The sequence below is a fragment of the Vicia villosa genome, linkage group LG6 (assembly GCF_029867415.1).
Source record: "Vicia villosa cultivar HV-30 ecotype Madison, WI linkage group LG6, Vvil1.0, whole genome shotgun sequence".
Classification (NCBI taxonomy): Eukaryota; Viridiplantae; Streptophyta; class Magnoliopsida; order Fabales; family Fabaceae; genus Vicia; species Vicia villosa.
This window is the reverse complement of record NC_081185.1, coordinates 23571579-23589339: the sequence shown is the minus strand read 5'-3', so window position 1 is coordinate 23589339 and position 17761 is coordinate 23571579. Positions and strand designations below refer to the sequence as shown.

General features: G+C 34.4%; 1 protein-coding gene across 1 annotated transcript; it reads left to right on the top strand.

Moving 5' to 3' along the window:
- Window positions 1-3980: 3980 nt before the first annotated feature.
- LOC131609005 (uncharacterized) lies at window positions 3981-9799 on the top strand. The gene is made up of 9 exons (XM_058880619.1): window positions 3981-4139; window positions 4274-5905; window positions 6000-6226; window positions 6313-6645; window positions 7415-7661; window positions 7796-7924; window positions 8011-8226; window positions 8410-8533; window positions 9223-9799. The coding sequence occupies exons 2-9, from the start codon at window positions 4349-4351 to the stop codon at window positions 9459-9461; spliced, it is 3072 nt and encodes a 1023-aa protein (XP_058736602.1). The 5' UTR covers window positions 3981-4139; window positions 4274-4348; the 3' UTR covers window positions 9462-9799.
- The last annotated feature ends 7962 nt before the right edge of the window (window positions 9800-17761 follow it).

Sequence of the window (17761 nt, the reverse complement as noted above, 5' to 3'; positions counted from 1 at the left end):
AGTGACAAAACAAGTCACAATCCTAGTGACAAAAACTAATCACAAACCTAGTGGCTAGTAACCAAAACAGAAGATTACACTTTCAATACAAAAGAATACTTAGTCAAGAACCTTAACTAAGAATAATACTTGATTTTGCTTAAAAGCTTCAACCAAGAACAATATTCAACTCTAAGCTTAAAAGCTTTAAGAGTGACAACAATAACTTGACAAACAGTCAAGTAACAATCAGTCTACCACTTGGTATGAATTGATACATGGGAGACTTGAAACACAAGAGACTCTCAAAACCTAAGACTTCTAACCTTCCCCTAATTTTACAATTATGAAAAACTTGGTTACATTAGGTCTAGGGTTCTCTTTAAATACTCCTTACTAGTCCATGGGCTTCAAAATCTTCACCTAAATATTACTTGATCCAAAAATTGAGAGTTGCACCAATTATTCAGAGAACCTCCTTAAATATTGAAACACAACATTAAGTTTTCTAAATTGTCTCAGTATCCAATTTTTGAAACTTATGTACAACTGGAGATTAGATCACTTGTTCCAGATTAAATCTTCTTAACCTGCGTAAATATCTGTAATATATCCAAAAGAAATATCACAAAATCAAATTAAATTTGTCAAGATTAAAAAAAACATGTACTGGTGTTTTACTTCAGCATGTCACAACATCTGGCATAACATCTTTCTTCAATGCAACCTTCACACTCTACTGTATCAGCTTGATCAAGATGTTATGACATCTTGCTTAACATCTATCATGAACCATGTTTTAGCGAAATTGTTGCCAATCCTAAAATCATGGTACTAACAAGCAGGATCAATTATAGAAATGATCACCTCTTTTGGCGATTAAAACCTTTGACACAGAATCGAAGGAGTGATCGCGAGCGTTAAATGAAGAACAACGCATCTACTCAGTCCACACGAATAAAGTTCCTTCAGTCTCAATGCTAACTGCTATGAATGAAGGCTTTGAGTGAGAAGGAGAAAGAAAATACGGCTAGGGTTTCACATACCAAAATTCCATCAAGTAAGAATGCTTATGCATAAGGGTTCTATTTATTGAACCACTTGTGTGGGCTGTAAGTTAAGAAGCCCGCTTAAGTGCACGTGCACCATACTTTATGGTGTAACTTATATCACTTAAGCACGTGATATCTTACTATATTCCATATCCTATTTAAGTGCACCGTACCTTACGGTGTTCTACAATTCACTCAAGTGCACCGTACCTTGCGTTTTTTAATATTTACTCCATCTCTCGTCAATCTATCCTTATGTGTGTGACCTTGTAGGTTCCCGTGACGTTGGAAATTCTATCAAATCACACATTTAACATGATAAACAATGAGTGATATCTAGCAACACATCATTCCTATCCAAGTCACAAAAATGTCATGTGATATGACAAAACCTTTTCCGTGATAATATTTGTATGCACAATTATCCTTTTGTCGTTATGTATATATTAAACACAAGGCATAGAACTTGTCACCATTGTCCAGTTCAATATTGGGCCCGTAGACATTTATCCTGTTACACAAGATGGGCAAATTTCATCTAGGTCATGTCCCCCAACATGTTCTGTGGAGTACCCATAAACTGTCTTTATGGTCACAAATAATGTTTGATCAACAATAAAGTACTTGATTCCACATTTAGGGTCCATAGTGGTTTCAGGTCTAAGGGTGGTATACACCACTATCACCATGAGAATAACTTATGACACTTTGCATAACATTCTATGTTGTACGCTCATAGCGGGTCAATCTAGTATAAATATTACTCATAATATTCATGTCTATGTTAAGACTTGATAACTCATTATCCATGATCCATGAGATGTGATCATCAGTCTATTTACATAATAATCTTAATGCTTTAATGTTATCCCACTTTATAATAAAGCTCGACTACAAATACTTTAAGAATAATGTCCTTAAGTGTTTAATGGGATCTCATGATTAAGTCACACTTAACATTTCATTAAACGGACTAGCTATTCTAGGGACTTTATTATTTTAGAAAAACAAATATAATAAAGAAATGTCTTTTATTATTAATAAACAATTCAATACAAGTACCAAGAGTATTGGCCTTTGGGGTTTACACCAACAACAACTTCACTCTATGTGCAAGAGGCTCAACTTGATAAGTATTGGCAATAACTTTCTACACCAATCATAACAACCAATATAACACAAGCTTTAAGTACCTTAGGAGCAGGTGAAATTGGCTATAACTTTGGTACAAATCATACATTTCGAGCCAAATATTGAACAACTCGTGGAAGAGGTCATGGAAGGCAAAGCTATACTCGTGGTAACATACCAACTTGTCAGCTCTGCAATAAATATGATCACTCAGTGATAGAATGCTGGTATAGATTTAATGAATCATTTGATCCTACACCAACCAAAGCTCAATCTCAAGGGTTTTCAACAAATGATTCAGGCAATGCACCAGACACGCAGGAATCTCAAGCATCAACAATCGCTCAAGCAAACACACGTCTAGCACATCAAGAGCAATTTCAAATTCCTCAAGACCTTAAAGCTCAGGCTTGGTGTAGACTTAGGTGCATCACATCACATAACTCTTATTGCATCTAACTTGCATATGAAATTGTCATGTATTGGACCTAAGCATGTAGTAATTGGTAATGAACATAACATGTTATTTCAATCAATTAGTCATAAATGTCAGGTTAAAATGTATGTCAAAACCAGTACTTCACCTAAACCATTTAATGCATGTCCCTCAAATAACTAGAAATCTGATGTTTGTTTCAAATTTTTCTAAGGATAATGATGCATATTTTGAATTTCATGCTAAGAAGTGCTATGTGAAATCACAGTCATCTAAGTTGCTTCTACTTAAATGATTTCTTGATGGGAGTGGTTTATACTACTTCAATAATCTTGCTCCTGCATCTTCAAGCAATAATTTCAATCCATAATTACATCTAGAATCCTCTTTTGTTCATAATACCACTACATTAGATATTGTTTCTAATAAATCCTTTTTATGACATGCTAGGTTAAGTCATGCCAACTTTAAGACTATCCTTAATGTGTTTTAATTTTATAAAATTCAATGCAAGAATAAAGAGTTAGTAGAATATTCAATTCTTATTGTCCTGGTAAATCACATATAATACATGCTCTTTTGTCGAATACCACTCATACTCCTATTTTTTATGTTGTTCATACTGACTTATCCTTCTCCCAATCCTCCAAGCAATAGATACTCTTATTATATATCTTTTATTGATGCATTTTCCAAGTATATTGTATCCACTCAAGAATAAAATTAATGCTATAAATGCCTTTAAACTATTCCAGAAATATGTTGCTATACAATTTAACACAACAATCAAAGCTGTTCAATTTAACTTTAGAGGAGAACTCAAGTCATTCATCGATTCATAAATTTAATTAGACCTTATATAATAAAAGGCTATTCAAGTAAGCAACATAGCAGATAAAAAAATGAGAAGATGAAAAGCAACGACCATATCTCTCATCGGAAATACCGCATCACTCGAGTGTTACTCAAATACCCTAAAAAAAATGTAAATGAGACACTTATTATGAGACGGTGAAAGTAACAAATTAAATACAAGTAGAACTTTGTTAAATAAGCATCGATAATAAATATACTAAAAATACTTAAAATAAAATAAGGAAAAAGCTAACATGTGCCCCAAGGGCACAAGTTAATGAGATATTTATAGAAAATTTTTCTTGGAACTTGTGCATTCAATGTATCGAAACTTTAAATATAACTTTATTGCATTTAATTATATTTAACTTTTTCTAATTATAGTATCCTTAACATGTGCCCTTAGGGCACATGTTAGCATGACGCATAAAATAATATCGGTCAATGCTAATACATCATCACACTTCACACACATCTAAAAAAATAATGTAGGAAAAAAACACGTTGCTCCTTCGAGAAGTTCGATAAAACAAAAACGTTGAATTTTCCATTTTTTATCATTCCTACTTAAATCATTCTCTCTCTCTCTCTCTCTCTCTCTCTCTCTCTCTCATCAGCAACCGCTTCGCTCCCACGCAATTAGGGTTCGTCGTTCTCGCTTCTCCCCCCAATTTTCTTCCACTCAGGTTCGCACTTCCAATCCTTCTCTCAATTCTCATCATTCAATCGCTTAATTCCATCGATTTCATTTCATGCATCTCTCGCATTTTTCATGAATTTTTTTACAGTGTTTGATTTGGTTCTGTTTTGATTATTATAGATGCTATACAACGTTGATTATATTGGATCTTTGAAATTCTGTTGTTGATTTCGTTGGATTGTTGAGAAATTAGTGATGGCTTGGTTTAGAGTTGGTAGTAGTATAGCAAAGCAAGCTATTAAGAGAACCTTATCACAAGGTGGATCTTCGTATCTTGTATCTAGGGCGAGAGTGCTTCCTTCATTAAATGGGAGGAAGTTTCATACATCTGTTTTTAAGGAGCAGGCTGCGGCGCCTGCGCCGAGGGCGGTTCCGCTTTCGAGGTTGACGGATAGTTTTTTAGATGGGACGAGTAGTGTGTATTTGGAGGAGCTTCAGAGGGCTTGGGAGGCGGATCCGAATAGTGTTGACGAGTCGTGGGATAATTTCTTCAGGAATTTTGTGGGGCAGGCTTCTACTTCGCCGGGGATTTCGGGGCAGACGATTCAGGAGAGTATGAGGTTGTTGTTGATGGTTAGGGCGTATCAGGTTAATGGGCATATGAAGGCGAAGTTGGATCCGTTAAATCTTGAGGCGAGGCAGATTCCGGATGATTTGGATCCTGCGCTTTATGGGTTTTCTGAGGCGGATCTTGATAGGGAGTTCTTTTTGGGTGTTTGGAGGATGGCGGGTTTTTTGTCTGAGAATCGGCCTGTTCAGACGCTTAGATCTATATTGACTCGTCTTGAGCAGGCTTATTGTGGGAGTATTGGTTATGAGTATATGCATATTTCGGATCGTGAGAAGTGTAATTGGCTTAGGGATAAAATTGAGACTCCTACACCGGTGCAATTTACCAGGGAGCGTCGTGAGGCTATATTTGATAGGCTTGCTTGGAGTTCGCTGTTTGAGAACTTTTTGGCTACCAAGTGGACTTCGGCTAAGAGGTTTGGGCTTGAAGGAGGGGAGACTCTTATTCCTGGCATGAAAGAAATGTTCGATAGAGCATCTGATCTTGGGGTTGAGAGCATAGTTATTGGAATGGCACACAGGGGAAGATTGAATGTTTTGGGTAATGTGGTTAGGAAGCCGCTCCGCCAAATCTTTTGTGAGTTCAGCGGTGGTCTCTCACCGGAGGATGAAGTTGGGCTTTACACTGGAACTGGTGATGTTAAGTATCACTTGGGAACGTCTTATGATCGCCCTACACGAGGTGGCAAGAGGATACATTTGTCCTTGGTGGCAAATCCCAGTCACTTGGAAGCTGTCGACCCTGTGGTTGTTGGGAAAACTCGAGCTAAGCAGTATTATTCAAATGATGTGGACAGGACAAAAAACATGGGAATTTTACTTCATGGAGATGGTAGTTTTGCTGGACAGGGTGTGGTCTATGAAACACTGCATTTAAGTGCTCTTCCAAATTACACTACTGGTGGGACTATCCATATTGTGTTAAACAATCAAGTTGCATTTACAACTGATCCAATGTCTGGCAGGTCTTCACAGTATTGCACAGATGTTGCTAAAGCTTTAGAATGTCCCATCTTTCATGTTAATGGTGATGATGTGGAAGCAGTTGTTCATGCCTGTGAACTTGCTGCCGAGTGGCGCCAAACTTTCCATTCAGATGTGGTTGTGGACTTGGTGTGTTATCGTCGATTTGGCCACAATGAGATTGACGAACCATCTTTCACACAGCCTAAGATGTACAAGGTTAGCCCTTTTGTTATTAAGCTTTTCTTCTTTTTGTATGCACATTGCTTTTGGACAAGTCAATCAGATTTGTAACTTTGTTGGCTTAATATAGGTCATCAGAAGCCATCCTTCAACTCTTGAAATCTATCAGAAGCAACTTTTGGCAACGGGCGAGGTGACACAAGATGACATTGATAAGATACACAAGAAGGTCACATCAATTCTTAATGAAGAATTTCAAGCTAGCAAAGATTACATTCCTAAAAGAAGAGATTGGCTTTCAGCATACTGGCTAGGCTTTAAGTCGCCCGAACAGCTTTCCCGTGTCCGAAACACTGGGTATGGTAAATTTAATATAATTTTTTTCTTTAGTCTTTTTTATTATTTGTATCACATTTCTGTAATACTTGAACTTCCCCATTCAGTGTGAAACCAGAGATCTTGAAAACAGTTGGAAAAGCAATCACAACTATCCCTGAAAATTTCACACCTCACAAAGCAGTAAAGAGGATTTATGAACAACGTGCTCAAATGGTTGAAACTGGTGAAGATATTGACTGGGGATTCGGAGAGGCACTTGCTTTTGCTACCTTGCTTGTTGAAGGTAACCATGTTCGATTGAGTGGTCAGGATGTTGAAAGAGGTACTTTTAGTCACCGTCACTCTGTAGTTCACGATCAGGCTACCGGAGAGAAATATTGCCCCCTTGACAATGTTATAATGAACCAAGATGAAGAGATGTTTACTGTTAGCAACAGGTATGCTTTCTTCTATGCATACATGTCTATCTTATCTATGTCAGCTTTCTTACTGTTTTGTCGACCAGTTCCTAAGATATGACCTTTGTATCTTGTATTTGCTTGTCTTTGAGTCTGTTTTCTTCAAGCTACAAACATATATCACACATGTGCAACTATTTTGTTGAACTACACAGTTATTATGCATTCCCTTCAAATTACTATTTTTCTTTTAAAAGAATCATGGTTATTTGGCTGTAGTTGCTTCCTACTTTGAAATCAATGTTTGTTTTGCCATATTTTCATGCCATCTGTTGAATATTTATTGCTTCCATTTGTTTCCCAAATACTATTTTAGTTTTGATTACTGACATTTTTTCTGAATTATATTGTTTGTAGTGCTTTGCTTAAACTGTTTGTCATTAAAATATTTTAGAGAAATTTTATTAGTCTAGAAAAATATTGGGTTACATTTCAGAATATTAGTTGGGAAATTGGAATAATATAGGAACAGTAAGACACTTGGACTGTGTTTGCAATGAAAGCTAAATTTTATTAGAATCAGATCTTGATCCCTCAATAATGAGGACATCTCTAAGTGTTACAAGGTCTTGTTATGTTGTGTGTGCCTTCTCCTGTATGGCAAGATAATCTTTAATATTATAAAATTTGAGGTGTACTCCAATTGATATTCTACTTGTGGCAAAAAATCTGATATTTGTATTGAACGAGTGATGTATTTTTTCTATTTCAAGTCTCTTCTCTAATAAGTCTTTGAAACAATATGCAGCTCACTTTCAGAGTTTGCTGTTCTTGGATTTGAATTGGGTTACTCAATGGAAAACCCCAATTCATTGATAATTTGGGAAGCACAATTTGGAGATTTTGCTAATGGGGCTCATGTGATATTTGACAATTTCTTGGCTTCTGGTGAGTCTAAGTGGCTCCGTCAAACTGGGCTAGTTGTGTTGCTTCCTCATGGTTATGATGGCCAGGGCCCCGAGCATTCAAGTGCTAGATTGGAACGCTTTCTCCAGGTTTACTACCCTTTTTTCTATCTTCTGCTGGAATCATTTCGCCAACTTTGGCTATTGTTTGTTTGCCTCATTTTTGTGTGTGTTTAGTTAGTGATCAAAAGAGTGAATTAACATATTCTCTGATTTCATGGCAGATGGCTGATGACAATCCATATATTATCCCTGAGATGGATCCAACTCTTAGGAAACAGATTCAGGAGTGTAATATGCAGATTGTGAATGTCACAACTCCTGCCAATTTTTTCCATGTTTTAAGGAGGCAGGTGGGTACACTAATAGGTTTTAATGTTGATTTTTTAAATTAAAGTTCCTTTTCTTTCTCCTTATCCTGCTGTTTTTATTCGTGCAGATTCATAGAGAATTCCGAAAACCGCTCATTGTAATGTCCCCTAAGAATCTACTTCGTAGCAAGGCTTGCAGATCAAACCTATCAGAGTTTGATGATGTCCAAGGGCATCCTGGTTTTGACAAACAGGGAACTAGATTTAAGCGTCTCATAAAAGACCGAAACGACCACTCCACTGTTGAAGAGGGTATTAGACGTTTAGTACTCTGCTCTGGAAAGGTTTGTGGTGGCCATATTAACTAAGTTTTTGTGCAATTCCATCTTGTGGATTTTATAACAAATGTTTTTGAACTAAATATCTCGTCCTTCAATTTAATAGTCCTTCAATTTAATATAGTACCAGGGTTTGCATATTTTCCAAGCACACTCTTTCAGACTAAAGAAACCAACTATCTCCTGCAGGTTTACTATGAACTTGATGAGCAGCGATCTAAGGTTGATGCATCGGATGTTGCAATATGTAGGGTGGAACAGCTTTGTCCTTTCCCTTACGACCTTGTTCAACGAGAGCTTAAACGATATCCAAGTACGTATTTTTAGTTTTAGAAGATATCCAAGTATGTGTAATTTTAGAGGTTGTCAAAGTGTATATCCAAGATGATTCTAACTAAACTGTCTTTCTGTTGGATAGTAAGATTTAAAATTTCTCCTTTTCCTGTTGCATTTTTTACCTGAGTTTGGATCACCTCAAGTAGGTGGCAAACAGGCATACCTGCCCTGTTTAGGCCTGTCCCGTAAAATCCCGAAAAAACAGGACGGGACGGGCATAGTAAAGGTGTGGGCCTAAAACCTTGGCCCGGCTCCGCAAATAAATAAGGGTGAGTGGGCCTGACAGGCTCTGCACCCACAAAACCTTAAAAGTTGCAAAACTCATGTTATTGCCTGCACCTGCAATAAAACGGGGTGGGCACGGGCTTTAGTAGATGATGCATGCCTAAATCCTTGCCCCGCCCTGCAAAAAAGTGCGGGCAAAATGGGCATTGGTGCCGGGCCCGTTATTCATTAAAATATTAAATACTTAACTTTGCTATCCTCAAGTATTTGAGGGGATCCAAACTACTTATACATAGTCATAATTATATCAAATAGTTCTGCCAATAATTTTTCAATGAGCTGTTTTAACATTTTAAACATTGAAGATGGTGAGACTTTAATTTATTTTTAACTTCATGGCTATTTTTCTTACATTTTTATCTTCTGTTTTGTTTCTTGCAGATGCAGAGGTTGTTTGGTGTCAAGAAGAACCAATGAACATGGGTGGATACACTTACATCTTACCCAGACTTGTATCTTCCATGAAAGCTGTAGGCAGAGGTGGTTTTGATGACGTTAAATACGTCGGTCGCGCTCCATCTGCAGCCACAGCAACTGGTTTCCTCAAGGTTCACCAGAGAGAGCAAGCTGAGATTGCTGAGAAAGCCCTTCAACGCGAGCCAGTCAACTTCCCATTCTGAAAAGCTTTGCATATGATGCATCCGTTTTGAGGACTATAATAGTTCACTTGATTTGCTTACATTTACATAAGAAAATAATAGCTGGAAAGTGGCTTTAATATATTTGCTTGAGTTTTTACCTTTCTCATGCAAATATGAAGTTCATACATACTCTTGTTGAGAGTTTTGAGATAGTTTTGTTTAGTTGCTAAGAGGTAGCACGGAAAGGCGTGCGGACCGATACCGGTTCAATGGTGTTTTCATTTTTGTTGTTGTTTTCTTTATACTATGTGTAACTTTGAAATGCATCAGTTTATTCAGTAAATAATTTATTCTAAGAGCTGAAAGTTTGGCCCAGACATCATTTGTAGACTCATCTTTTATTATTGAACCTATTAATTAAATGGCATTGAGAGTTTATTAATAACTTGCAACTTGTACTGCTAGATGAAGCTTTGCACGAGTCATCAACATTAGTTTCATAATGATGACTTCATACAAGGTTGTGTTGGATAGAGCCAACTCTAAGCTACAAAATGTAGTAAACTTGAGTAATTATTCAAGTGAAGATAATTTCCAATTATAAGGCTATTGACAAAGGTCTAAGAGTTTCCCAACTTTTCAAATTTCATTAACAGAAACTCAGAAGACTAACTACCAATGATCTCTGTTGTTACTAATATCAGGAGTCGATACATTCCAATCAAGCCAATTATGTTAAGACTAAATAATTTATTCTAAGCATCAGGCATGATGAGAGCAATCCAAATAACACTTATAACATCACAATTCAGCATACATTACTAGATGAATTCAAGGGAGTGATGCAATTAGGATATTGATAATCGGCTAAAATAGTCTTTTGGTCTCTGGAAGTCGTCGTAGAGTTTTTGTTTTTCTTCCCTGTATTTTTTTTTTGTTGAAAATGAGAGTGTTGCAATTAGGATATTGATAATTGGTTAAAAAATTCGTAAGAAATTTTGCTGAAAACTGTAGATTTTTCTATAGATTTTAATTTTAGAGATTAAAATCAAATGAAATCCAACAAGATTTTATCCAGAAAAAAATACAGAGACGAAAAATAAAAATTCATCAACTTATAAGAACCAAAAGACTATTTAAACCTTGATAATTTGTCTCTCATATTTCAAGAAAAACTGTTAATATAAACTAGTTCTGCATTTAATAACAAAAGAATATAATAGAGTATGAGATATCTATAATATAAGAAAATTAATGGCTCTGGAAAACCCAAATTTAACCTTTCTTCTTTACCCTCCACCTCATTGATTTGGGGGTAAAATGTGTCCAAAATTTACTTTTTGTAACCAAATTGTACTATTGGTTACACATAAAATGTCTTTACTAATATATTTGATTTTAATAGTTAAATTGGGACAAATTGTTTGTTGTTAAAGTACAAAAAGGTTAACCAAAAGGAATATCACGGTTTGATATTTGCAAAAAGTAGAAAAGGTTAGTTGTCAAAGTACATACAAATCTGACACAATATGACATTTCTTCTTTTTGAAATTTCAAATTTTTTTCAAAATTGCATATTTGAAAACAGAGCTAAACCGCCCTTTCTTTTATCCACCGGATAGTTCTGCTTTGGAACCCTTTTGTCCATCAAACCATGGCAATAATCACCTAAATGGGTATGTTGCTTCATGAACCACTTTCTGTACCCGATTCTATCACTTCCTCTTTATTTTCTCCTTCTATTCCGTTTATACTTTCTCCTTCAATCACCACTTTCTCTCTTCAAACACCACAACCTCTCCAAAACGCTTAATCTCTTCTTCACCTCTACAACTTTCTTGCTTCTACGACTTTCAACTGCGAATATGGCAAGACCGTTTGAGCTGGTGAAAGACATTAATGACACAAAGGAGCTATGGAAAGTAGCTGTGAGAGTCCATCATAAATGGACTGTTGTGTCCAAGAATAAGGAACATTTTGAGATGTTATTGTGTGATAAAGAAGTAAGAAACTTTTCTTGATCTGGTTTGTGTTGCTATTGTGAAAAAATATTCGTTTATGAGTTTATGGTTTATGAGTTTTTGATTTCGTTTTTTATTGTGGAAAAATACACGTTTCTGAGTTTATGAGTTTTTGAGTTTATTTTTCAGGTAACAATGATATGTAAATCAAAACTGGAACTTTTTGTATACAAAATATTCAAAATTGGAACTTTTTCTATACAAAATATTCATGGTTTGGGTATGGAGTTTGCTGTTGATAGCCAACGCTGGCTTTACAATATATATGGTTTCATTGTTTCCTTATCTTATTTTTCTCTTATTTTTCTGCTCGTCTGATTTTCCACTGTTTATAAAGATTTGACTTTTATGCTTAGGCTGGAAGAATAAATGACGCGAAAAAAAAGTTATACGGGAGCTTTGGGTAGTATCTAAATGTTGAGGGTGCAATTGAAGAGTTTAAATATGTCAGCTAGAATGATGGCAGTGATTTGTGTCTCATGAGCATCCTATTTTAGATATGAAATTATAAAGGTAGATATTTCAATGAGGCTAAAATGAGTAAGGGGAAAATGCATTCTGTGTGTTTGATAATATGTCTATGCTAGGTTTCATGGTTTTAATAATCTAATATCTGAATGTGTTTATCCAACTTGTATTTTGTAGAATAGTTGACATATTTTGTAAAATATAAACCTTCCAATATTTGATGACAGCCTGGCTTAATCTCTTACTGATAAAAATGAATGTTGTATCTTGAAAGTTAACATTAGGCATAGAACCAATCCATATCAAGTTTTCCATTATTCTGGAATTTTCATTGAATGTTGTATCTTGAGCCGAATGTATTGATTTACTTTGTATATGTGAATAAAGTTTAAAGGGTATTTGGGAATTTGTTGAATTTACAGTAGTAAATTGACTTATTTGGTTTAATTTCCTTGCTTCATATGCATCTAAGATATTCTCTTGCTTTGTATGCATAATAGAAGATCAACCATCAATCTTATCTAGTTGTTGTATGTTTAGGAAAAAAATAAAGAATTTACTGTTGTATGTTTTTTCTTGAGGTAAATTTGGGCTTATAGTTCTTTGTAAAGATTCGCAATGTAGCAGTGAGCTTGTCCATTTCAATTGCTAATGCATTTTGTCTTTCTGTGCTCTTTTTCGTGTTATATAACAGATATACGATGATCAAATTGGAGATTTACTCAATCCAAACCAGAAAAATCTTTAGGAAGGTCTATCTGCCGTCCTTTGTGCTACAATTTTACAACATCATATCATTTTATACTTCTGTTTTAAGCGCTGCACGCTTATTATAACTATTGTTTCGTGAATAATTTTCTTTGTTTTTCAGCATTTACATTAACATTCATCATTCTGGTAAGTGGACTGTGGGAGCAAATTTCTATTATTTCAAGCATAAGATAGAAACGAAATGGTGGATCCCTTTGTGCTAATGATGGCAAATGAACTTTAAACTATCAGAGGAGAAAATTTGATAACAGTTGGTTTTGATACCAGTTGGTTTCTTTAACGTATGCGATCTGTGACTTAAAGGGTAATGTTTTGGAAGACACGACTGATGATCCCAAAAAGGATATTTACATGCTATCTGTAGATCTAGAGGATGCTCCAAATCAACCTGAGTAAGCTTTCATGTAGTTTTACTAATTCATTATATATATATGCAGCTTCAAGTTTCTGTTATCCCTTTTAGAAATGCTGCACCCTACAATTATTTTCGGAAGTTGAACGTTACATTTTTTAAATCAAGCATTCTGTGTTGCAACTTGCAGGTATTTGGAAATTGGAATATGAGCAGGACTTTTTGTTTCACTCAATGGGAAGACACTTTCACCAACATCTTTACTCACTGAGCTCAATGAGATAGGTGGAAGGCATGGAATTGGCCCATTGACATGATTGAGAGTCTGCTTGTAGGCATGAAGAGACCTCATCAATTTTTGTGACTGAAATTGTACAAAGGGTTTGTTACTGTAGCAGGTAGGAAGAGTCCCTTTCAGCATGTATAGGAAAGATATCTCATCATTCAAGGGTAGCAAGATATCTCATCATTCAAGGGTAGCAATATATATGATCAAGCTGATGTTGCTGGTTTTATCTGGCTTTATGGTGTTCCAATAAGAGTTCCGGCAATGCTTCAACAGAGAATTTAATTTAAGTGTTGATATAATTTCAAAACATGTATTTGTTTGCAATATGACCACATGCTTTGTTTTGTTAGATGACATAATTGTCTTTTCTCTATTATTCCATTTCAGTTTTGTTTATTCTACAGAGATGAAATTTACAATTCTACAGAGATAATCCTATACTATCATAGACAAACAAATTCAATCCAAAGTGGTATGTTGTTCTTCAGTGGCTAAGCACACTTTCTGTTTTCTTTGCAATTCCAAAGGTGAGTTTTTAAATAGTATTAGATTAACAAATTAATTTTTTGTATTACATGTATCTTTGTTGGACATGAAATGTGAATGTGATTAGTTTTCGTGGAAGATAGCAAGAAATTCAGGTGTCTTGGCTTGTGAAATATTATAATTATTGATTGACTATTAGATAAAAAGTTGTAGTTACTTAACAGTTACTCCTCAAAATTGATCATGGGAATGTGATACGGCTATAATCCTATTAATTGTTTTATTGCATTGATGCACAAAATATTGACCTATTTATGTATATAAATACATTATGTATTTTTCTCTGTTGTTGCTGCAAAGCAGCTCTATCTCCCCGGATTGTGCGTATGCATTAGAAAAGAATGACCGGAATTTTTTGCAATTGTTTATTTAATTTGTTTTGTATCATATTAAATACTATTTAATATTTGCACAGTCACATCAATTGGCTTTGATAATAAAACAGAGAAACCTATAGACAGTTAGACACATTATTCTCTATTTCCATCAACGAGCATATCTAAATTTTAGTCTTTTTATGAAAATTAGTGCTTGCATTTTCTTCTATGTTTCTTAGTGTAAAGTTGTATTCTTTTTTCTAAAATCAATCGAGGGTTCAAATTGACAACTTTATGTTGTTCTATGGTTTTGTACTGTAGCATTGTGAGAGAATTTATGAAATTGCAAAGATGAATAGAAGAGAATTGATGCGGTTTGCCATTATTTTATATAGGTTTACACGTATAATCTTTTGCAATAGGTTATTTATAGAGAAACACCCAAAAATATTATAATCTAATAATGGAAAATTCGTCAAAAATTTAAATTGTATTAAATATTACGAATATCATTGAAAAAATATGAAAGTAAAACTGTTAAATTTCTTCATATAGGATTATTTTTGTAAATAAACTTAAATAGATATACAAACTCTAATTATATTTTTTAGTTATTTAAATTTGATAATTTTTACAAAATTGAAATAGTTAATGCAAATTTTCTTAACAAAGACTCTCAACTTAATAGATAAATCATATGAGACAAAATCTATACAATTTATATAATTAATTAAAAAAAAATATACTTCAAATTTATTTTACTTTCTTTTCATTTTTATTATATTTTGAAAAACAAATGCGCTAACACGCCAGTACCCGTGCGAACGCACGGGTATCCCACTAGTTTATTTTTAAAAATAGGTTATTAAGCAACGACCGAAGAGGGAAAAGTTGTGACCTACGAAGGACTAACTTATTGATTTTCATAAGTTATCAATGACACCAACTTATAGGTTTTCATAATTTATCAATGACATAATAACCCGTCTGGGGCAGGATGGGAACACGCTATGCTGGCTTACAGAAGCCTATAGTTAGACATATTTTTATCTGGTCTGACATATTTAATAAAAAATTTAATTAGACTTAAATTTTATAAAAGCCTATTTAATTTAATAGGTCAGAATCCAGAGTATAAACCTATTAAAAAAAAGTCTACGAGGCCTGATAGTTCGGTCATATATGCATATCTATTAGAAACTAGGGCAAATAATATATAAAAGGTCGCGTAGTCTATTTAAGAATAGATAAAACAAACATTTTTAAAAGTCTTGATGTAAAATAGGTTTTAAGGTCAGTCCATACTTTTAAAAAGACTAGGCTAGGCTAAAAAAGGCCTATAATTTGCTAGAGGTCAAACTCGAACTTTAACAATTTATCATAGGTTAGCTTCATGCTTTCTAAGGACTGACCTGATTTGGGATATTCCCACATCTACCTGGGGGACATTAAGATGATGGTCAACTTTGGAGAGGGAAGAAATTCTAGGACGGTGGACCAACAATTCTTGGTGGTGCCTGCAAAACGTCTAAAACTATATTTTGGGCAGAACTTTCACAACAACTTTAGATGTAATTTCTTTTGCAGTCCATTTCATCTTGAAGTATCACAACGTCCATTACAAGCAGATGACACTATGCACCAACTTGTCTGAGTCAAAAAGGATATACAAGACTCTATAATATGGCTAAAATAAAGACAATGGAGATCAATGTAGCCTCCTTCATTGGCGCGAATCGTTCTGATTGAACAACTACAAAGAAAGATTTCGAACAAAACTGAAGTCGACCATCGTCTACCCTACCAAGGCCCTTAATGAAAAATAAGTAGCGATAGTCACTTGATTAAATTTACTTTACTATATATTAAATGCAATGTTACTGTGATGTATGATTTTTCTTTCCAGCAGAGAATAAATAAATCTTCCCTAATTTTTTGGGATCATAAATGGCAACAACGAGTCAGAGGTAGTGTTACGAATTTCATCGACGTGCAACAAAGGAAATTAAAACTCCATCACAAACGACTGATGGGTGCTATCACAAATGTCACAGGTATACGACTAAAGCAATCAATGCCCCACAATGGCATTGAATAGATAAAGCGAACAAACCACAAAGTGACATTAAGGACTCACAAAGTAGCACCCCCTTTTGGTAGTTAGCCACTATATAGACCGATGCGAGTCCTCATTAAGTCAACCTCAAACTAGGTTCTAACTCGGGGACAGAGAATGTGTATAGACCCTTGGCTGGGTGTGACCCGGGACTTAAGCAATACTGTAACAACATGTAAAAATAATGGTAAGTAATTGAAATTAAAATACTCACTGCTAAGCCAAAAAAAAAAAAGGGTTTACTTATTCATTGAAGATACATCAAGTACAAACACATACCAAATAAGAGAAAAAAAGGGGGGAATCCTATGTATTTGAATCTTCATAATAGAGACTAACACCCATTCACTATTTTCCAATTAGGTCGGAGTAGTTCTCGCTGAACATGTATTATGGGATAAAAATGTTCCATTTGTTGTAATGCACTACACAATAATTGTTCTTTGGTGCCTTCGCCTACTCATTAGCTAGAGAGATATTTTCAATACGCATTTTCGAAAGGTTGTCTTTGATCTTTTCAAACGATATATATATATATATATATATATATATATATATATATATATATATATATATATATATATATAATGTAAATAAAATAACGAATCAATTATTTAAATTTAATCTTTTTGAAAATTATTAAATTTTATAACTTTTTGCGTTCACTCTAAATTATATTCTTTATTCAACCATAAGTAATATCAAATTATTTAAATTTCTTAGATTATTTCTATAATTTTTAGTTGAGACATTAGAGTAAATAAAGAAGAGTATTAAATAAAACACAAAGCCAAATTACAGAAAAACGTTTCTTTCATTAAAAGCCAAAGGAAAAATAAACATAAAAATCAACCACTTCGACAAATTTCAAATTCCTCAATATTAAATTTTTAAGCTCATAAAAATTACTTTCAGCAATACACCTATTTAGAACTTATTAATATCAATATAAATACATTTTTGTTTAACAGACAATAGTAATAAATACATTACTCTGAAAAATGTAAAACCATTAAATACAAAGTCTTGCAGGGAAACAACTCACCTTCCCAACACAAAAACAACTCTTAAAATCCATGTAAATGTCAAAACAACCAACCAAACCTAAACCTCGTTCCTTAAACCATTTAGTTAAAACTACTTTTCACTCGACCAATCAAAACATGCCACATCACATTAACAACCAATCATATTGCTCGAGTTTTATCCCACTATACTCATTTATAGCAAAGGTAAAGGCAGAAGAAAATTCAACGGTCCAGATTTTTCAATGGACGCAAACTTTTATGTAAGCGCAGCTTACGATGCCATGTTGTAAGGTTGATGGGTGATAACTAGAGGTGCACAAATTTTATCTGTCCGATTTAAGCCGACCGATTCGATGATTATTTTGTGCAATTGAATCGAATCGGATTGGGTGTTGGATTGATTTTATTGTTTAATTTGGATATTATAAGGT